The sequence below is a fragment of the Chiloscyllium punctatum genome, chromosome 5 (assembly GCF_047496795.1).
Source record: "Chiloscyllium punctatum isolate Juve2018m chromosome 5, sChiPun1.3, whole genome shotgun sequence".
Classification (NCBI taxonomy): Eukaryota; Metazoa; Chordata; class Chondrichthyes; order Orectolobiformes; family Hemiscylliidae; genus Chiloscyllium; species Chiloscyllium punctatum.
Window position 1 is genome coordinate 5,297,522 of NC_092743.1, and position 22,486 is coordinate 5,320,007.

Genomic DNA, 22,486 nt, shown 5'->3' on the forward strand with positions numbered 1-22,486 from the left:
GAATAACAGGTGATCTTATTAAAACATGTAAGATACTGAGGGGACTTTACAGGATGAACATTGGAAGCTGTTTCCTCTTGTGGCAAAGGCCTACACCTGCTCCAACATTCTATGTTCCTCATTATGACAAACCTTCGCCCCGGGATCATTCTTGTGAATCTCCTCTGGATTCTCTCCAAAGTCAGCACATTCTACCTGAAATATGGAAATCAAACTGCTCACAATATTCCAACTGCAGTCTGATCAGAGCCTTTTACAGCCTCAGCAGTACATCCCTGCTCTTGTATTCTGGCCCGTGTGAAACTAATGCTAACATTGTTGTTCCATTGACTTCCCTGCTAGATTCCCCTGCCAATCAACTCTAGTCATCTGCTCCCTTATGTCTTTGCTCAATTGTTATCCTATTACCTCTGATTCCAGCTTCTCTTGCTCAAACTGCAGGGTCGATTACATACCTCAGGTGAACGCTACCACCACATGAGTTCTGTTAGGGAAGAAACTCTGCTGTCCTTACCCTGGCTTACATTTGATTCCAAACCCTCAACAATGTGGTTGACACAATTGCCCTTTGAAGTGGTCCTAAAAAGTCACTCAGATCACGGGTTGATTAGGGATGGTCAATAAATGCTGGTCTGACCAATGTTGCCCACATCACATAAATGATTTAAAAGATCCCTGAGAGTGAACAGATGGATGAAGTTGATTTCTGGGGAAGGGTGGGTTTGGGGGTGGCCTGTGCTCTGTTCTATTTGAAGAAATCTCCTCCTTCGCTCCCTTTCATCTTGAGCTAACCACCATGCCAGGAAATTCTCTGCCTGAGTCTTCCTCTGAAGAAAACTAACCAGGGAACGATGATATTGAAGGTTACAACACAAAGTTTGGTAAATGGAATTGAGCACAGTTGACTGGATGGCTGGTTTTTAATACAGAATGATGCCAACAGTGTGGGTTCAATTCCTGCACTAGCTGAGTTATCAGCTGATGAAGGGCTTTTGCCCGAAGCTTCAATTTTCCTGCTCCTCGGATGCTGCCTGACCTGCTGTGCTTTTCCAGCACCACTCTGATCTAAACTCTGGTTTCCAGCATTTGCAGTCCTCACTTTTACCTAGTTGATTTTAATCTTACTGTGAATCCTCTTGCAAAGGTGCCTACCTTGAAGAAGTTCTCCTCCTCTCTCCACAAGAATCTCAGTGAGTCTTTCTCTCTCTCTTACTGCAACCCCCAGGTCATCTCCTCTGCCCTTTCCTGATGAAGGACTTTTGCCTGAAACATCGATTTTCCTGCTCGTCAGATGCTGCCTGACCTGCTGTGCTTTTCCAGCATCACTCTGATCTAAACTCTAGCTGAGTTATCAACCTCTTCCCTCACCTGACATGTGGTGACCCAGAGGTAATCTGGTCATCTCTGGTCATCTCTCTCCAGTTAGGTCATGTGGGATCCAGGGAGAGCTTGCTAATTGGATTCAGAATTGGCTCAATGTTAGGAAGCAGCGGGTGATAATTGAAGGTTGTTTCTCAGACCGGAGGCCTGTGACGCATGGTGTGCCACAAGGGTCGGTGCTGGGACCTTTTGTTATTTGTTATTTACTTGAATGATCTTGATGTGAACATGAAGGCATGATTGGTAAGTTTGTGGATGATACAAAATTAGGAGCTATCATTGATAGTGAAAAAGGTTATCAAATCAGTTAGGGAAGTGGGCTGAGGGTTAGGAAATGCTATTTAATACAGAATTGCAGAAATGTGAGATGTTGCATTTTGGAAAGTCAAACCAAGGTGGGACTTATACACTAAATGGTAAGGTCCTGAGGGGTGTTGTGGAACAGGGTGACCTAGGAGTACAAGTATATAGTTCATTAAAAGCAATATCACAGGTAGACATTGTGGTGAAGAAAGCATTTAGCATTGCTAGCCTTCATCGGTCAAGGCATTGACTATAGGAGTTAGGATGTTGTGCTATAGTTGTAGAAGTCATTGGGAGTATTGTGTACAGTTTTGGTCACCCTCTTATAGGAAGGCTATCGTTAAACTGGAAAGAATGCAAAGAAGAATTATAAGAGTGTTGCCAGGACTAGTGGGCGTGAGTTATAGGGAGAAGTTGGTCAGGATGGGACTTTATTCTTTGGAAAGTAGAAGAATGAGGGGATGACCTTATTTAGTTGTATAAAATCATGAGGGGCATAGAGAGGATGAATGCATTTAGGCTTTTTCCCAGGAATGGGGAATTGAAAATGAGAGGGCCTAAGTTTAAGGTGAGAGGGGAAAGATTTAAGAAGGACCTGAGGGGCAACTTCTTCAAGCAGAGAGTGGTGTGTATTTGGAATGGACTCACAGAGAAAGTGGTTGAGGCAGTGGTTGGGAAGGGTTTAGAGAAAATTGACCAAATGCAGGCAATTGGAACCAGGTGAGTGGGCACCGTGGTCAGCATGGACCAGTTTGGGCTGAAGGGCCTGTTTCCATGCTGTATTACTCTATGACTCAATGACTCTCTCTCTTTCGTGAGACAGTGGTCCTCTGGGACTATGGCAACTTGACCTTTATCAGTGGATGTGCTGATTGGGTGAGATGAAGGGTCAGGGAAGCTCCTGTGGAGGAGGAGGCTGAGTGATCGATTGCTATCTCATAATATGTAGATAATTCTCTTTGTCTTTTTCATTCTAGATTGAACATTCCTGTAAAGACATCAGTGAGGGCCTGTATGAAAAATCTGAAAGCTGAGGAAAGGAACATTGATCTGTCCAATGAGCCTATTGTTGGTGTTAGCAAAGGATGCTCAAAATCACTCCTGGTGAGTATTAATGTACATTTCCTGCAAGTGATCAATAATAATGAATATCTCTAAAGAAATGCTGTAGAGTGGTCAGCCTGAGGAATACACTGCCACATAAAGCAATCAAGGCCAAGACATTGAATGCTTCCAAGAGGGAGTTAGATATAGTAAATAAGGTAAATGCTGAGAGGATGCTTCCCCCAAAGAACAGAGAGCACTGTCTCAGAGTAAAGGAGCACCAATTTAAGACTGAGATGAGGAGGAAGTTCTTCTCTCAGTGGATTGTGAATCGTTGGAACTCCTTGCCATAGAGAGCTGTGGGCGGGGGGGGGGGGGGGGGGGGGGGGGGGGGGGGGTTGGCAAAGTCCTTTTTATATTTAAGGCTGAGACAAAGATGTTCTTCATCTGTAGATAAATCAAGAGGTACTGCGAAAATGCAGAAAAGTGACTGGGAGGAATGTCGCATCAACCATCATCCTACTGAATGGTAGAGTAGGCTGAAATGCCTACTCCTGGGCCTATTTCTACAGACTTATGGTCTTAATAACTTTGGCTACCAAATTTTCTCAAAACTTGTCATGTGGAGGACTCCTTTAAACTAAAGAAAGACTTAAGTTCATATAAAACCTTTCACAATGATGTGCTGTTTCAATAGAGAAAAATGGCAACCAAACTGTGCGCAGCAAACTGCAACAAACAATTGGATTCAGCCCATATAATCCGTTTTAGTGATGGTGATAAATAGATACTTCCATAAGAAGCCACAATCTCTGCTTAAGCTAATTTATAGGAAAAGTATTGAGTTTATTAGTTTATAACTATATTAAGATTAATTGTTTAATTTTCTTTCTTCTCTATTTATTTTATTCATTAATCACTGCATATTCTATCCAGCTCTTTACAGAGATGGGCTTAGTTTATTTGTACATTAACATTAACATAACCTCTTCAAGGTTAATTGGAGTAATATCTTGGTCCACCCTGAGACTAATTCATTTGAGAAATCTCAAATATGGGAAAAACATGGATTGTAATGTGTAGACCTCTGGTCTTTCTATCACTTAGTTAATATCAGATTATGGTCAAATAGATTAGTTGCTGGGATGAGAGGTTTTTCTTATAGTGAGATGTTGAGTAAGTTGAGCTATATACTCTACAGAGTTTTTAACAATGGGATGATCTCATTGAAATATAAAAAATGCTGATGGAGCTTGACAAGGTAGACTCAAAGAGGTTCTTTCTGCACACTAAAGAGCTAACCTGAACAGCCACAGTTCATGAGATCAGAGAACAATAGTTTAGGACTGAGATAGAAACTAGGAGCAGGAGTAGGTGTTTCTGAACCTGCTCCACTATTCAATGTGAGCATGGCTGATCGTTTGTTCCTGCTTTCTCCCCATACCTAATCTATTGCCTTCTTGAAAGCATTCGATGATTTGCCTTGACTGCTATCTGTGGCAATGAATTCCTCAGGGTCACCACTCTCTAGGCCTTGTCTCAACTCTAAATGGCCAACCCCATATCTTTCAAATGGGCTCTTATTATGTCCAACCTTTCCAAAGTGGGATTTGAGACCCCAAATAGGATTGTGAGGTGAAAGTTTGGTTGCAAGTTCTGAGACAGCAATGATGGTAATGAACCTCTAATTGAGTTCTATTAGCTGTGCTCCTGCTCCTGGCCTGTGCTTTCACAATCCAGACACCTTGCTCTGTCACTTCTCACTGAGGAGTCATTACAACTTTCAAGCCTCACAATGGCACCTCAGTGAGAAGCACTGTTCTATGTTTTATGTTTCTATGGATACATATAGTTGCCTAATGAACTGTTTTCTAATGTTTTTTTTCATTAGCTGGTCCGTACTGCCTACTTTAATGGCAGTGGGTTATTGGGACTTCCTGCATCTGATTTGACTTTCCCCGAAAACTTCCACATTGGATTTGGTTTTGCAACAAGTCAGTTAAACAGTCTACTGTTCTCTTATGAAAAGGTAAGGAATCTAGTGAGTGACTCAATCTAATATATCTATTTCATTTTTTAAACCAAATGAATTGTTATATCCTATAGTATTGAAAGGATTTCAAATTTTCTTTGAAAACATTATTTGCTTGGAATTGAGTAGCTTTTGTGCTTGATTAATATAGCCTTGTGACCAGCATTTTCCTATTTTTGGTCTAAGTTCATCCAAGAAGGGTCAAAGAGTTGAACGGCCTATTCTTGCTCCTAAATTCTAGGTATCAGGGCAGATAGAGCTTTGCATCTGAGAGGTGACACCTACAAAAATACAGCACTCCATCAAAACAACATGGGGGCATCAAACTGCACTTTTCCATTTAAATCACTGGAGTCAGACTTGAAACCCATCACCTTTCTAGCCGGAGTCGAGAATGTTACCCATTGAAGCAAAACTGACTCCTAACTAGTGAAAAACAGAATAAAAAAAGCCTTGAAATATATAATAAAATGCAAGAACTCCACAGGGACTGTAGGAGTGACTGTCCTTCACGTCAAGGCCACATTTGACTGAATGGGGCATCAAGGAGGACTAACAAAATTAGGGTCAATGGGAATCGGATGAGAACTTCCCATTGATTGGAGCCATAACTGCAACAAGGAAGATGGTTGTGGTTTTGGAGGTAAATCATTTCAGCTCCAGGACATCTCTGCAGGAGTTCCTCAGGGTAGTGTCCTCAGCCCAACCTTCTTCAGCTGCTTCATCAATAATTTTCCCTCCGTCATAAGCTCAGATGTGGGGATGTTCACTGATGATTGCATAATGTTCAGCATTATTAGTGACTTCTCAGATACTGAAAGCAGTCTATATTCGAATGCAGCAAGATGTGGACAATATCCATGCTTGGGCTGATAAGTGACAAGTAGCATTCGTGCCATACAAATGCCAGACAATAATCATCTCAAATAAGAAACAATCTAATCACTGTCCCCTGATGTTCATTGTTATTACCATCACTGAAACCTCACTATCTACACCCTTGGGGTTACCATTGACCAAAAGCTTAACTGGATTCCTCACACAAACACAGCAGCTACAAGAGCAGGTCAGAGACTAGAAATGCTGCATGGAGTAACTCATCTCCTGACTCCACAAAGCCTGTGTAGTATCTACTAGGCATACTTCAGGAGTGTGCCTAGATGTGTGTTGCTCCAAAAACAACACAAATTTTGACACCATCTTGGACAAAGCAGTCTGCTTAAGTGGCACCACATCCACAATCTTCCACTCCCTCCACCACACTTCCCTCAGTAGCAGAAGTGTGTATTATCTATAAGGTGCACTGCAGAAAGGCACTTTAGACAGCACCTTCCAAACTCCTGACCACTTCCATCTAAATGATCAAGGGATACATGGGAGATACATGAGAACAACATCACCTGTAAGTCCCTTCTAATCTAGTCACCATCCAGACTTGGAAATATGTTGCCATTCCTTCAGTGTCACTAGAACCCCCTGTCTCCCTAGTGGCATTGTGGTTGTCCCTATACCAAATGGATTTCAGTAATTTAAGAAGGAAGTTCACCATTACCTTTTCAAAGGCAACTAGGAATGGGCAATAAATACTGGCCCAGCCAGTGATGCCTACATCTCCTGTATAATAGAATAAATACAGACTTTAATGCACATTACCACTACTGTGCAGGGTGATGGTGTCATGGTGTTGTGATTGCTGCACCTTGAGTAGGTCCCTGCCTTCTATTAATGGGAGTATTATCTGTTAACTATATTCATCTTGCAGTGGGTTGGTGGCAGACTTTTTAATTTCAAGATTTTAAACCCCTGCCTAATATTTTCCTACCATTTCGGATAGTGGGGGAGAGACTAAATAAAAGTCCATCTCTAAATTAGCCATTTTATGAAAAATTTTACTGAAAGTTTTCACGTTAGTTTGCAGTGTGGAACTTAACCAAACAGCTCAACTGTAATTCTGACAGTAAAACAATATGTTTAACTTTACAGAATAACTTTGACGTTTTCCTGGAAAATGGTAAAGTGGTAGTTAATATACTGGGCAAAGTCCTAAAGTCTCAAAGCTCCTTCAATGATGGTGCCAATCACTATGTATCAATCCAGAGGATAGGAAATCGGTAAGCTTATACACAATTTATCAAGTCTGATGTTTGCTTTTTAATAGAACAAAAACTAGGGGGTGACATTGCAGTTATGTCTTTAAACTCGTAATCTAAAGGCCCAGGCTAATGCTCCAGAGACACAGGTTCAAACTCCACCATCGCACTTATTCAATTCATAAATCTTGAATGTAAAGCTTATCTTATTTGATGGTGACTGTGAAACTGCCATTGATTGTCAGGAGAAATCCATCGGGTTTAATTACTAAGTAGGGAAAGGAAATCTGCTGTCCTTACTTGGTAAAGTATACATTTGACTCTAGATGATATAACTGCCTGCTGACTTGCTAGGCCATTGAGTTGAGTTCTAGGGCAATTAGGGATGGGCAATGAAAGAATAAATTAGGATAAATTCTTAAAACATAATCTATAATCATGCAAGATATGCAGAAGCTGTTGAAGTAGAAATATTCCCAACAAAGTTGTTTTCAAAATATCTGATCCAATTTTTACAAATATGATTCAATAAGATATATCGCATTATAGTTGCAAGTTATAAATCACTGTATAGACCTCAGCTGGAGCATTAGGCACCAACCTTTAGAAAGGATGTCCTTCCTGAGCATTAAAGAAAAGTTAAAGTTGTCACAGTTCTACTAGATTGTAGAGCTGTTCTCTGATTGCAAGAGATAATTGTGGTGGGTCACCACATTTCAGAAAAGGGGCAAGGTTGAGAAGGAGAGTTTTTCATTGTAACCTCAACCAATGCAGAAATCGAACCCACACTGTTGGTACCAGTCTGCACTGGAAACCAGACATCCAGCCAACTGAGCTAACCAGTCCCCTGCATTTAATGTAAAATCTTGTATAAACAAATATTGGTTATCTCTATTCTGATATTACTACCTGAGAATCTGCTTTTTAGTATTTACCACTTTGCCTTTTGTTTTCAATAAAATCCAGTATCTATCTGAATGTGGATGATATGGACAAGCAGAAAGAAACAATACAGTTGGGTCAGCCTGGAACAGAAGGTTTGGTTTATCTGGGTGGGGACAAAAACAGAAGGAACTTTGATGGCTGCATCAGCAATGTCTTTCTACAAAGGTAAATTACTCTCTTTCTTATTCAACTAGGGACAATGGCAACTGTAATTAATTTCAGCTAATATTGAGGAAAATCTTTTAATAGATGGAATTGTTGAGTGAACAGCGTTAATGCATTTAGGGAGTAGATAAATGCATGATGGAGAAAGGATACACTGAGTTTGATGAATTAGAGTGGCAGGTGGTTTCTGTGGAGCATAAAGACCAAAACTGACCAAGATGACCTTTTCTGTATTGTAATTTCTGTCAATTCCAATTGATAGAGTATGGACTAGTACAAAGAATCAGTGATCACACTGTTCAAATCTGGTTGATGATGAAGGTAGCAATACTGGAATATTTGGATAGTGTTAATTTTGGTATTAAAATCAATATTTTCAACAAAAGTATCACTGCAATGAGTCCCACTCTCCCATCTCCCATCTTAACAGCATTGTGGGTCTAGAGATATCACATAGAATGCAGCAATTTAAGAAGTTGGCTCTTCACCATCTTTTCAAGGATAATTAGGGATGGGCAATAAATGCTTAGCTGCTGGGAAAGAATGAGAAGTTTTTTTTGCAAGCCAGCATGGACAATATGAGCAGAATTCTACCAGATAGCAACTAAACGTCAATTTTGGCAAGTTTCATGATGGTTTTTTCCTGTAAGCCCTGCATGATTTTTCATGCTATTTTCAGTATCTCACCTCATCTTATCTATGCTCATGTTTGTATGGCCTCCTGCTCATCATTTCTTCCCTTTCACCAGAGGTTGTTGTTGCTCCCAACATCTTCTGTATTTCTGGAGTTGGCGTTTTTTTTTAAAGCACATCTGTGCATCTGGCTAAGCGCTGTTGCCTGCCAGGAGTTGTCCTTCACCATGCATGGAGCAGGAGGGAACCAAACACAAATGCTTTTCAGGGCACATATGTGGCATGCTTTTGCAAGTACACATTCAAAAAAATATCTTATTTAAGAACCATTTTACACAATTTGCTTGTCTTTTGGGTTATCATATCTTCGAGGCCTATCCCTGGATGTGTCCTGTCCCAGGACAGGCCTAGCAGAGGTGGGAGCTCAGGGGTATATAGGCAAGGGACCTTGCCTTGGGAGCCCTGAACATCGACTCTGGTCACCATAACAGGTTGAAAAGACATGGGCAAGGAAACCTCCTGTTGAGTACTACATAATGTGCTCTCTCGGTTTATGAATCAGCGGTCTTCCATGTTGAATACCATTTGGAGGAAGCACAAAGGTTGGCAAGGGTGTGGATATACTCTGACTGGGCAATTTCAATGTCACCACCAAGAATGGCTCAGCAGCAGCACAACTTATCAAGCCCACCCTCAATAATTTCTCCTTTGAATCCTTCCACTTCCTCCAGAGGAAAGGGATAGCCATGGGCACCCGTATGGGCCACAGCTATGCTTGTCTCTGTGTTGGTTACGTGGAACAGTCCATCTTCCATAGTTACACCAGCACCATTCCCCACCTTTTCCTCTATTACATTGATGACTGTATCAACGCCATCTTGTGCTCCCATAAGAAAGTTGAACAGTTCATCAACTTCACCAATACATTCCACCTTGACCTTAAGTTCATCTGGACCATCTCAGATACCTCTCTCCCCTTCCCGGATCTCTTGATCTCCATCAACGGTGACCGACTCAACACTGACATCTTCTACAAGCCCTCCAACTCCCACAGCTACCTGGACTACACCTTCTCCCACCCTGACTCCTGTAAAAATGCCATCTCTTATTCCCAATTCCTCCGCCTCTGCCGCATCTGCTCCCAGGAGGACCAATTCCACACCAGATGGCCTCCTTCCACACTTTCCTTCCCAAGTGATTGATGATGCCTTCCAGCACATCTCATCCACTTCCTGCACCTCTGCCCTCAAACCCCACCCCTCCAACTGCAACAAGGACAGAACCCCCAGTCCTCACTTTCCACCCCCACCAAGCTCCGTATACACTGCATCATTCTCTACCATTTCTGCCACCTACAAATGGACCCCACCACCAGAGATATATTTCCCTCCCCATCCCTATCTGCTTTCCATAAAGACCATTCCCTCCGCGACTGCCTCGTCAAAATCCATGCCTCCCACCAACCACACCCCCCTTCCCGGCACCTTCCCCTGCCACTGCAGGAATTGCAAAACTTGCGATTTTGGGGAGATACAACGCCTACTTGCAGAGCGCTTCAGACAACATCTCCAGGACACCTGCACCAACAAATCCCACCACCCACGGCTGAACACTTCAACTCCCCCTCCCACTCCGCCAAGGGCATGCAGGTCCTGGACCTCCTCTATTGCTACTTCCTAACTACCTGACGCCTGGAGGAAGAACGCCTCATCTTCCGCCTCAGGACCCTCCAACCCCATGGCATCAATGTGGATTTCATCAGTTTCCTCATTTCCCCTCTCCCGACCCTATCCCAGTTCCAATCTTCCAACTTAGCACCGCCTTCACGATCTGTCTTACTTGTCCATCTTCTTTTCCACCTATCCACTGCACCCTCCCCTCCGGCCTATCACCTCCACCCCCACCACCATCTACCTATTGCACTCTCAGCTACCTTCCACCCAGCCCCACTCCCCTCCCATTTATCTCACCACCCCCTTGGCTCATAGCCTCATTCCTGATTCCAGCCCAAAACATCGATTTCCTGCTTCTCAGATGCCGACTGACCTGCTGTGCTTTTCCAGTACCACACTCTTGACTCTAATCTCCAGCATCTGTAGTCTTCACTATCTCCTAATGTATCAAGCTAGTCAGTTCCTAAAGGACATTGCTGTTAGACTGGGTCTGCAGCAGGTAGTGAGAGAACCAACAATGAGAAAAAACATTCTTGACGTCATTCTTACTCAATCTGCCAACTAAAGATACATCTGTTCATGATAGTAAGAGTGACCATAGCCCTTGTGGAGACGAAGTCCCATCCTCACGTTCAGAATACCCTCCATTTTATTGTGTGACACTCTGTTAAATGGAACAAACTTCAAATATAACTAGTAACTGCAAGACTGGGCATCCATGAAGCGCTGTGAACCGTCGACAGCAGCAGAATTGTACTCCAGCGCATTCTGCAATCTCATCGCCTGGCATATCCCCCAGTCAACCATTACTATCAAGCCAGGGGATCAACTCGATTCAATGGAGAGTACAGGAGGGAATAGCAGCAGCAGCACCAGGCAGATCTGAAAATGCATTGTCAGCCTGGTGAAGCAACCAAACAGGACTACTCGCATACGAAACAACATAAGCAAAAAGCGATCTCAGAACAAATAGATTAGATGTAACCTCTGCAGTTCTCCTATATTGTCATGAATTATGGTGGGCTATTAAATTAACTAACAAAAGGTGGAGACTTCACAAATATCCCAATCCTCAATGATGGGGAGCCAAACATATCAATGCAAAAGATAACACTGAAATCATTTTCAGCCAAATGTACCAAATGGATGATCCATTTTGACCTCCTCCAGTGGTCTCCAACAGCACAGTTGCCAATCTTCAGCCAATTTGATTCACTCCTCATGTTATCAAGAAACAGTTGCAGACATTGGATACTCCAAAGGTTTTGAGCCCTGACAATATTCTGACAATAGTACTTGTGCTCCAGAATTTACATCACCTCTAGCCAGGCTCTTCCAGTACAATTAAAACGCTGGTATCTACCTGACAATGTGTAAAATTGCCCAGATATATCCTGTCCAAAAAAAGCAGGACAAATCCAAACCAAACTAATTACCAACTGCTCCATGAGTCTACTCTCGGTCCTCAATAAAATGATGGAAGGTGTAATCAACAGTGCTAATTTTGGGTTCTGCCAAGGCCAGTAAGCTCCTGGCCTCATTACAACCTTAGTTCCAGCACAGACAAAAGAGCTGAATTATAGAGGTGAGATGATAGTGACAGCACTTGACATCAAAGCTGCATTTGGCTGAGTGGGGTAGAAAGGAGTCCTAGCACAACTGGAGTCAATGGGAATTAGGGGAAAAGGTATCAAGTTGTTGGTCATACTTGGCACATGGGAAAATGGTCATGGTTGCTGACAACAGTCATCTCAGTTCCAGGACATCTCTGCAGTAGTTTCTCAAGGTAGTGCCCCTGATGTTCACAGATGACTGCACAATATTCAGCATTTTTTGCAGCTCCTCAGATACTGAAGCAGTGCATGTTCAAATGCAACAAGATCTGGACAATATTCATGTTCAAGTTGACAAGTGGCAAGTAACATTCATACCACAGAAATGGCAGGCAATGATCAAATCCAGCAAAAGACAATCCAGGTGCCCTTTGACATTCAAGAGCATTACTAAAATGGAAGTCACCACTATCAACATCCTGGGGTTTACCATTGACCAGAAATTCAACCAGATTCCCCTTATAAGTACAGGGCCTACAAGAGAGGTGAGAGACTAGCAATATTAAAGCGAATTAACTCGGCTCCTGACTCCATAGCCAGTCCACCATCTACAAGGCACATGTCAGGAGCGTGATGAAATACTCCCCACTTGCCTGAAAGGGTGCAGCTCCAATAATGCTCAAGAAGCTTGACATCATCCTGGACAAGGCAGCCCATTTGATCAGCACCACATCCACAAAGATCCACTCCCTCCACCACTGACGCTCAGTAGCAGCAGTGTGTACTATCTGCAAGATAAACTGTAGGAATTTATGAAGGTTGCTTTGACAAATTCACGACCACTATCATCTAGAAGGATAAGGGCAGCAAATACGTGCAAGCCTCCCCCAAGCTACTCTGACTTGGAAATACATTATTATTCCTTTCGTGTCACCAGAACAAAATCCTGGAACTCTATCCCTGAGGGTATTGTGGGTCTACCTACAGCACATGGACTGCAGCGGTTCCAGAAGGCAGCTCACCCCCACCTTCTCAAGGGGCAACTAGAGACAGGCAATGAATGCTGCCCAGCCAGCAACACCCACATCTCACAAGTGGAGAAAGAAAAGGTGTCTTGGTGTGGGAAATATTACTCATTACTGAAATTATTCTGAAACAGTATTGATCATTGCATAATTGCAATTAAAGTATATAAGGATTAGCTTATTCATTTGTTTTATTAATATACCTTAAAAATCCATTAAAACATGGTAAATTAAGTAGAATTGGCGATTTGACAGAATACTTTGTTAAAATTATTATTATAAACAGGTGGACTGGGGCTACAACGGATATGGCTAATCATGTCTCTCCCTTTAGGAACCGTGAATCACCCAGAATTGAAAATTTGGCATTTTCAGTTGAGGACACCGGAGTGTACCTTGACACTTGTCCCCAGCAGAGAGCACCAGAAATGCTCATGTTGAAAGAGGGCAGAAAATGGAATGGTCAAGAGACAGTTAAAACAAACAAGGTATGCAAATTCTCTTGTTCCCCAGGATAATGTAAGCAGCATTAATGACCAATGTATCCTAAAGAGAGAGCTAAGAAGAGCCAGGCAGGGACATGAGAAATAATTGGCAGATAGGATCAAGAAAAACCCAAAGACTTTCTGTCGGTATATCTGGAATAAAAGAATGACTGGAGTAAGATTAGGGCCAATCAAGGACAGTAGTGGGAAGTTGTGCATGGAGTCAGAGGAGATAGGGGAGGCAATAAATTAATATTTTTCATCAGTATTCACTGATGAGACACTGAAAAAGACAAATTTGTCAAGGAGAATACTGAGATACAGGGTGCTAGACTACATAGGATTGAGGTTCACAAGGAGGAGGTGTTAGCAATTCTGGGAAGTGTGAAAATAGATAAGTCCCTTGGACTGAATGGGACTTATCCTAGGATTCTCTGGGAAGCCATGAAGGAGATTGCAGAGCCTTTGGCTTTGATCTTTATGTCATCATTGTTTACAGGAATAGTGCTAGAAGGCTGAAGGATAGCAAATGTTGTCCCCTTGTTCAAGAAGGACAGTAGAGACAACCCTGGTAATTATAGACTATTGAACCTTACTTCAGTTGTGGGTAAAGTGTTGGAAGAGGTTATAAAGCATAGGATTTATAATCATCTAGAATAGTCAATACAGTTTTTTGAAGGGTAGGTCGTGCCTCACAAACTCTGTTGAGTTCTTTGAGAAAGTGACTAAACAGGTCAATGAGGGTAAAGCAGTTGATGTGATGTATGTGGATTTCAGTAAGGTTCCCCACATTAGGCTATTGCACAAAATATGGAGGCATGGGATTGAGGGTGATTTCGTGGTTTGGATCAGAAATTGGCTCGCTGAAAGAAAACAGAGGGTGATGGTTGATGGGAAATGTTCATTTACTAGTGGTGTACCACAAGGATCTGTTTTGGGATACCTGCTGTTTGTTATTTTTAAAAATGACCTGGATGAGGGCAGAGAAGGATGGGTTAGTAAATTTGCAGATGATACTAAGGTCGGTAGAGTTGTGAATAGCGCCAAAGGATGTTGTAGCTTACAGAGGGACATAGATAAGCTGCAGAGCAGGGCTAAGAGGTGGCAAATGGAGTTTAATGTGGAAAAGTGTGAGGTGATTCACTTTGGAAGGAGTAACAGGAATGCAGAATGCTGGGATAATGGTAAGAATCTTGGTAGTGTAAAAGAGATGTACATAGATCCTTGAAAGTTGCCGCCCAGGTTGATAGGGTTATTAAGAAGTCACACAGTGTGTTAGCTTTTATTAGTAGAGGGATTGAGTTTCAGAGCCATAAGGTCATGCTACAGCTGTACAAAACTCTGATGCAGCTGCACTCGGAGTATTGCGTACAGTTGTGGTTGCCACATTATAGGAAGGATGTGGAAGCTTTGGAAAGGGTTCAGAAGAGATTTGCTAGGATTTTGCCTGTTGTGGAGGGAAGGTTTTATGAGGAATGGCTGAGGGACTTGAGGCTGTTTTCATTGGAGAGAAGAAGGTTGAGAGGTGACTTAATCGAGACGTATAAGATAATCAGAGGGTTAGATAGAGTGGACAGTGAGAGCCTTTTTCCTCGGATGATGATGGCTAGCATGAGAGGACATAGCTTTAAACTTGAGGGTGATAGATATAGGACAGATGACAGAGGTAGTTTCTTTACTCAGAGAGTAGTAGGGATGTGGAATAGCCTGCATGCAACAGTAGTAGATTCGTGAACTTTAAAGAATTTAAATGGTAATTGGATAAACGTATGGATGAAAATAGAATAGTGTAGGTTCTATGGGCTTCGGTTTGGTTTCACAAGACAGTGCAACATCGAGGGCCGAAGGGCCTGTACTGTGCTGTAATGTTCTATGTTGATAGAAGGTTTTCTTTGTCACAGAATGGAAAGAATCAAAAGGTTATTCCTGATTATTCAACTAAGGAGAATACAGGCCAAGAATCAAAGGATTGCCTGTTGCCATGGCAACCAAAATCAGTCAGTGGTGCCTACCAATTTGGAGATTCACCAGACAGCAGATTGGAATATGACTTTGTTCCTGAATCATTTAAAGAGAGGTAAAGTGAATTATTATTTATAATCTGTCAATATGTATGTTTAACGAATAGCTGTTATAATGCAAATTTGCATACTCACTCCATTCCATAGGAATTTAAAAGAAAGTACTTCATTTATTGTGTGGCTTGATACTTGTGTTAGAAAACAGCATTTCTTGAATCTCAACCAGGAACATGATAAAAGACCAAAATACTGCAGATGCTAGAAGTCTGAAACAAACACTTCACCAGTTCTGAAGGAGAGTCATAACGGAGTTGAAACGTTAACTTTGTTCCTCTCTCCTTAGATGCTGCCAGACCTGCAGAGTTTCTCCAGCATTCTCTGTGTTCCTTTCATAATGAAAGGCACTCTGATATAATTTAAGGCTGCTTTGTGACCAATGTCATTGCTAGGTGGAGCACCACATATGCACATGTAAAATTGGTGTATTGTTTGTTGTTTTTAAACTTGCATCCAGCAACAAATGCTATTTATCATAAATGTCACCTTATCCTGTGTTTGCATAAATAACTTTGCATATTAAAAATCTGGCCTTAAATGTTGGCCTTAAATGTGACTATATAACCATTGTCAATTGTCAGAAAAACGCACCTGGTTCACAAATGTCTTTAAGGGAAGGAAAGCTGCCATCATTGCCTTGCCTAGCCTACAGGTGATTCTAGACACACAGCAATGTGGTTGACTCTGAACTTATCTCATCAAATAGCCAAGTAAGCCACTCAGTTTAATGACACTTAGGGATGGGCAACAAATGCTGGCCTTACCAGTGACACTCAACCATGCGCAAATTTGTTTAAAAATCTATTGTAGGGAATTCAAACAATATGAATAGTTGTTTCTTCCCGGTACAATCTGTAAAGAAAATGTCCTGTGTAGCTCAGAGTCTTGCTGACTGGTAGAAGATATCAGATATCACACAACATCATAGTCCAACAGGTTTATTTGAAATCACAGGCTTCCAGAGCACTGCTCCTTCATCAGGTGAAGCGGTAGAAGATGGAACAGAGTGTTGTTCAATTTAATATTTTCATTTCCAAACACTAATGCACCGCTTACTGTGCTGTGAGTTTTTGTTCTTGATCAGGGAATAATATCAAGTGCTTCCACTGAGTATTATTAATACTGTGTGCAACTACAAATGTGCAGATGGATCATGTTGGCCACTTTTAACGGTGCCGCCCTGTCTCCTGTATTGGGAACACTCATATTGATGTTTTAAATACAATATTTACATAATTACATTTTTCAGGTCAACATTCTCCATCGATGTGCGAACAGTTGCAACAGAAGGAACCATCTTTTATGTAGCAGATAAGTCAGGGAAATCCTCCATGATACTTTATGTTTCGAGAGGTCGTTTCATCTTTTCCTTTACTGTTAATGAGAAGAAACTGAAAATTAAGAGCAAAGCAAAGCACAATGATGGAAAGTGGCATACAGTAAGTAAACACTAGCTTTTATCTGCAAATACAAGGCATAGTAATGGGAAGATGTGCATGGAGTCAGAGGAGATTGGGGAAGTGCTAAATGAATACTTTTCGTCAGTATTCACACTAGAAAAAGACAATGTGGTCAAGGAGAATACTGAGATACAGGCTACTAGACTAGATGGGATTGAGGTACATAAGGAGGAGGTGTTAGCAATTCTGGAAAGTGTAAAAATAGATAAGTCCCCTGGGTCGGATGGGATTTATCCTAGGATTCTCTGGGAAGCCAGGGAGGAGATTGCCGAGCCTTTAGCTTGATCTTTATGTCATCATTCTCTCCAGGAATAGTGCCAGAAAACTGGAGGAAAGCAAATGTTATTCCCTTGTTCAAGGAGAGTAGAGGCAACCCTTGTAATTATAGACCAGTGAGCCTGACTTGGGTTGTGGGTAAAGTGTTGGAATAGGTTATAAGAGATAGGATTTATAACCATCAAGAGAGGAATAGGTTGTTTAAGGATAGTCAACACAGTTTTGTGAAGGGCTAGGTCGGGACTCACGAATCTTATTGAGTTCTTTGAGAAGGTGACCAAATAGGTGGATGAGGTTAAAGGTGTTGATATGGTGTATATGGATTTCAGTAAAGCATTTGATAAGGTTCCCCATGGTAGGCTATTGCACAAAATATGGAGGCATGGGATGGAGGGTGATTTAGATTAGATTAGATTACTTACAGTGTGGAAACAGGCCCTTCGGCCCAACAAGTCCACACCGCCCCGCCGAAGCGCAACCCACCCATACCTCTACATCTACCCCTTACCTAACACTACAGGCAATTTAGCATGGCCAATTCACCTGACCTGCACATCTTTGGAGTGTGGGAGGAAACCGGAGCACCCGGAGGAAACCCACGCAGACACGGGGAGAATGTGCAATCTCCACACAGAGAGTCACCTGAGGCGGGAATTGAACCCAGGTCTCTGGCGCTGTGAGGCAGCAGTGCTAACCACTGTGCCACCATTTAGTGGTTTGGATCAGAAGTTGGCTAGCTGAAAGAAGACCGAGGATGGTAGTTGATTGGAAATATTCATCCTGGAGTTCAATTAATAGTGGTGTACTGCAAGGATCTGTTTTGGGTCCACTGTTGATTGTCATTTATATAAATGACCTTGATGAGGGCACAGAAGAATGGGTTAGTAAACTCGCACATAACAGTAAGGTCAGTAGAGTTCTAGATAGTGACAAAGAATGTTGCAGGTTGCAGAGACAGAGATAAGCTGCAGAGCTGGGCTGAAAGTTGGCAAATTGAGTTTAATGTGGAAAAGTGTGAGGTGATTCACTTTGGAAGGATTAACAGGAGTGCAGAGTAAAAGCAAATTACTGCGGATGCTGGAATCTGAAACCAAAAGAGAAAAAGCTGAAAATCTCAGGGGGTCTGGCAGCATCTGTAAGGAGAGAAAAGAGCTGATGTTTCGAGTCTAACTGACCCTTTGTCAAAGCTTTGAGAAAGGGTCAGTTAGACTCAAAATGTCAGCTCTTTTCTCTCCGTACAGATGCTGCCAGACCTGCTGAGATTTTCCAGCTTTTTCTCAACAGGAGTGCAGAGTACTGGGCTAATGGTAAGATTGTTGGTAATGTAGAACAGCAGAGATCTCGGTGTCCAGGTTCATAGATCCTTGAAAGTTGTCACCCAGGTTGGTAGGGTTGTTAAGAAGGCATATGGTCTCTTAGCTTTTATTAGTAGAGGAATTGAGTTTTGGAACCATGAGATCATGCTGCAGCTACACAAAACTCTGATGAAGCCACATTTCGAGTATTGTACACAGTTCTGGTCACCACATTATAGGAAGGATGTGGAAGCATTGGAAAGTGTTCAGAGGAGATTTACTAGAATGTTGCCTGGTATGGAGGGAAGGTCTTAGGAGGAAGGGCTGAGGGACTTGAGGTTGTTTTATTTAGGGAGAAGAAGATGAGAGTCGACTTAATTGAGACATATAAGATCATCAGAGGGTTAGATAGGGTGGACAGTGAGAGCCTTTTTCCTCGGATGGTGATGGTTAGCACAAGGGGACATTGCTTTTAATTGAGGGGTGATAGATATAGGTCAGATGTCAGAGAGTAGTTTATTTACTCAGAGATCGGTAGGGGCGTGGAATACACTGCCTGCAACAGTAGTAGACTCATCAACTCTAAGGGCATTTAAATGTTCATTGGATAGACATATGGACGAGAATGGAATGGTCTAGGTTAGATGGGCTTCAGATTGGTTCCACAGGTTGGTGCAACATCGAGGGGCCAAAAGGTCTGTACTGCACTGTAATGTTCTATGTTCTATGTATAGGGAAAAGGTACTTCTGGGAAATTGTACTGTTAGTCTATCTGTTGGCTGAAACCATTGCCTCACTCCTAACATAGAAAATAGGAGCAGCAGTAGACCACTTGGCCCTTTCAGCCTGCTCCAACATTCATTGTGATCATGCCTATTCATCCAATTTAATAGCCTGTTCCCACATTTCCCCATATCCTCTGACTCCTTTAGCCCCAAGTGCTATATCCAATTCCTTCGAGAAATCATACAATGTTTTAGCCTCAACCACTTTCTGTGGTGGTAAATTCTATGGGCTCTCCATTCTCTGGGTGAATAAATTTCTCCTTATCTCAGTCCTAAATGGCCTACCCTATATCCTTAGACTGTAACCCCTGGTTCTGGACTCCTTGATCATTGGGAACACTCGTCCTGCATCTTACCTGCCTAGTTATGTTTGACTTTTATAAGTTTCTATGATTCCCCCTCATTCTTCAGAACTCCAGCAAATGTAGTTCTAACTGATTCAGTCTCTCCTCATACATCAGTCCTTCACTGCCCTCCCTCTGTAGCAAGAACATCCTTCCTCTGATAAGGAGACCAAATTGCACACAATATTCCAGGTGCCGTCTCACTAGGACTACGTACATTTCCAGTAAGACATCCCTACTCCTTTACCTAAATTCTCTTGAGTACCTGCTGCATCTGCATGCTTATCTTCAGTGACTAGTCTACAAGGATACCCAGGTCTCACTACACAGTCTCCTCTCTCAATTTATAGCAATTCTGAGAATAATCTGCCTCCCTGTTTTTGCTCCCAAAGTGGATAACCTCACATTCATCCGTGTTATACTACATCTACCATGTATTTGCCCACTCACTCTGCTTGTCCAAATAAAAAATCTCACTATCTTTCTTTCAGGCCTACAACCCCCTTGCTAGTTCTGGTCTGTGGCACATTCATAGTTCCATTTCATCACCATCGATGACTGTGCTTTCAGCTGATTCAAACCTGAATGTTGAATTTCCATTTCTATAGTGTTCTGAGTCATAAAGCACAGAAACAGACCCTTCAGTCCAACTAGTCCATGCCGAACATAATCCCAAACTAAACTAGTCCCACCTGCCTGTGCTCGGCCCATATCCCTTCAAACCTTTCCTGCCTCAACATTCCTCCTTTTATCTTAATGACACCCATTAAATCCTGCTGTATGAGAAGAAACCTTTGGTCACCTTAACTCCTCAAGTGGTTCAATATCAAAATTTGTCTGACAACACTCCTGTCAAAAACCTTGGGACTAAATTAAAGTATTTTAGAAATGCAAGTAGTTGTCAATATTTTGATCATGGCATCACAAAACTCAAGCTGTATTGTTTACACCAAGCTACCAACAGCAGAATTTATTTTCTAAATGGGGAGAAGATTCAGAAGTCTGAAGTGCAAAGAGACTTGGGAGTTCTAGTCCAGGATTCTCTCAAGGTAAACTTGCAGGTTGAGTCAGTAATTAGGAAGGCAAATGAAATGATGGCATTTATCTTGAGAGGACTTGAATATAAAAGCAGGATGTATTTCTGGGCTTCTATAACGCTCTGGTCAGACCACATTTGGAGTATTGTGCACAGTTTTGGGCCCCATATGTCAGGAAGGATGTACTGGCTGTGGAGCATATTCAGAGGAGGCTCACAAGAATGAAAAGCTTAACACATGAGGAATGGTTGAGGACTCTGGGCCTATATTTGATGAATGTTATAAGGATGAGAGGGGATCTAATTGAAACTTACAGAATACTGAATGGTCTGGACAGAGTAGATGAATTGCCCAATTTCTGCTCCTATGTCTTATGGTCTTATAAATACAGCCAGTATGTAACCTGTAAATATTTGATTTTACAATAAACAAATAGGAAATTCTCGAAGAAAATCAAGTTAACAACACAGTAGGCTGAAGAAGGCCATTCGATCCATCCAACTGGAGAATCCTAAATTCTCCAAAACTATAGAGTCAATTTTTTTTCTTCTCTTTACAAACACCCCTATTGTTTCTGAGTATTTAACCTCTACCTAAATGTCATGTTGCTTCAGCTGCAACAGCTGTTTGTGGTGAAACGGGTACTTTGCATGTAAAAAAAACTTAATCCATTAATATTTTTGTTAAAATTGCATGTACCTGAATAAGAAAAGTTTAAAAATATGTTATGGAAAGTTGAGTTGCATTAAGAAATTCATTCTGTAATATAATTTACAAGAACAGTATTGAATAACTTAATTGCATTTTTCTATTGACTCCTGTACTGCTCCCCTCCTAATTTACCATTTTGTAATTAATTTCCTTTTAAAGGTGGTGTTTAGCAGAGAAAATAATAAAGGAAAGCTCATTATTGATGGACTTCGGACACGACATGCCAGTTTTAGCGATAGTGCACTCTTGAAAGTTGAATCTCCATTCTATTTGGGTGGATTACCCTCAGGCAAAAAGCGACGCAATAGGAAGGTAATGTGGAATTGACAATCTCACTGTGGCCTTGCCCACCCTTCCAACTTTTCAATGCTCTCCAACCCAACAGCCCACCAAGATCACTGCAATTCTTCGATTCTGGCATCTTGTAAATTGCTGATCGTAATCATTCCGCCGTTAGCACCCAGTTTTCAAAGGCCTTGGCTCTGGAATTAGTTCCCCACACCTTTTTCTCTTTCTCTCACCTCTTTTAAGATACCTCCTAAATCTTCCCATTTTCACCATGGCAGCATAGCTGCAGGAAGAGGCCTGTTCTGTCATTGAGATCACAGCTGATCCATGATTTAACTCTGTATACTTTACACCATAACCCTTGGTAAACAAAAATCCATTAATCTCAGAGTTTAAATGAGCAATTGATCTAGCATCAGTTTCTTTTGGCAAAAATAAGTTTTAAATCACTACTGCCTTTTCTGTGTTGAATGTTTCCTCACTTCAACCCTTAAAGATTTGACTTTAATTTTTAGATGATACCTGGTAATACTAGCTTCCCCACTCAGATGGAAAATAAAGTATTTCTAGTATCCTGTCTGTTCTCCTTCATTTCTTTAAACTTTATTTTAACAAATAACTGTCGAGACCTTTGTTTTTATTTTGATAAATTTCTTCCATGCTAACTCCAAGGTCAATATATCCTTCCCAAAATAATAACCAGAACGCAGATATAGGATAACCAGGGCTTTTTATAAGTGAAGCATATTTCTCCTCCCTTGTTTTTAACTACCCTGGATATAAAGGCCGGTGCTTGTTTGTTTGAGTATTTTCTGTACTTGTTGATCATGTTTCATCTGTAAGCTTTTTGCACATATTTTGGTCAAGTGGTCCTGTGTTGGCCT

The 22,486-nt window shown here is 41.7% G+C and overlaps 1 protein-coding gene across 2 annotated transcripts in view; it reads left to right on the forward strand.

Moving 5' to 3' along the window:
• The window catches only part of LOC140476847 (laminin subunit alpha-3-like), a 364,783-nt gene that overhangs the window by 314,696 nt on the left and 27,601 nt on the right, over nucleotides 1–22,486 (forward strand). For both annotated transcript variants that reach the window (XM_072569677.1, XM_072569678.1), the window contains exons 66-73: nucleotides 2,661–2,787; nucleotides 4,619–4,756; nucleotides 6,743–6,870; nucleotides 7,816–7,959; nucleotides 13,178–13,331; nucleotides 15,230–15,405; nucleotides 16,656–16,845; nucleotides 21,474–21,626. In XM_072569677.1, coding sequence (XP_072425778.1) covers nucleotides 2,661–2,787; nucleotides 4,619–4,756; nucleotides 6,743–6,870; nucleotides 7,816–7,959; nucleotides 13,178–13,331; nucleotides 15,230–15,405; nucleotides 16,656–16,845; nucleotides 21,474–21,626 — 1,210 coding nt within the window. The remainder of the gene's footprint in view (nucleotides 1–2,660; nucleotides 2,788–4,618; nucleotides 4,757–6,742; nucleotides 6,871–7,815; nucleotides 7,960–13,177; nucleotides 13,332–15,229; nucleotides 15,406–16,655; nucleotides 16,846–21,473; nucleotides 21,627–22,486) is intronic.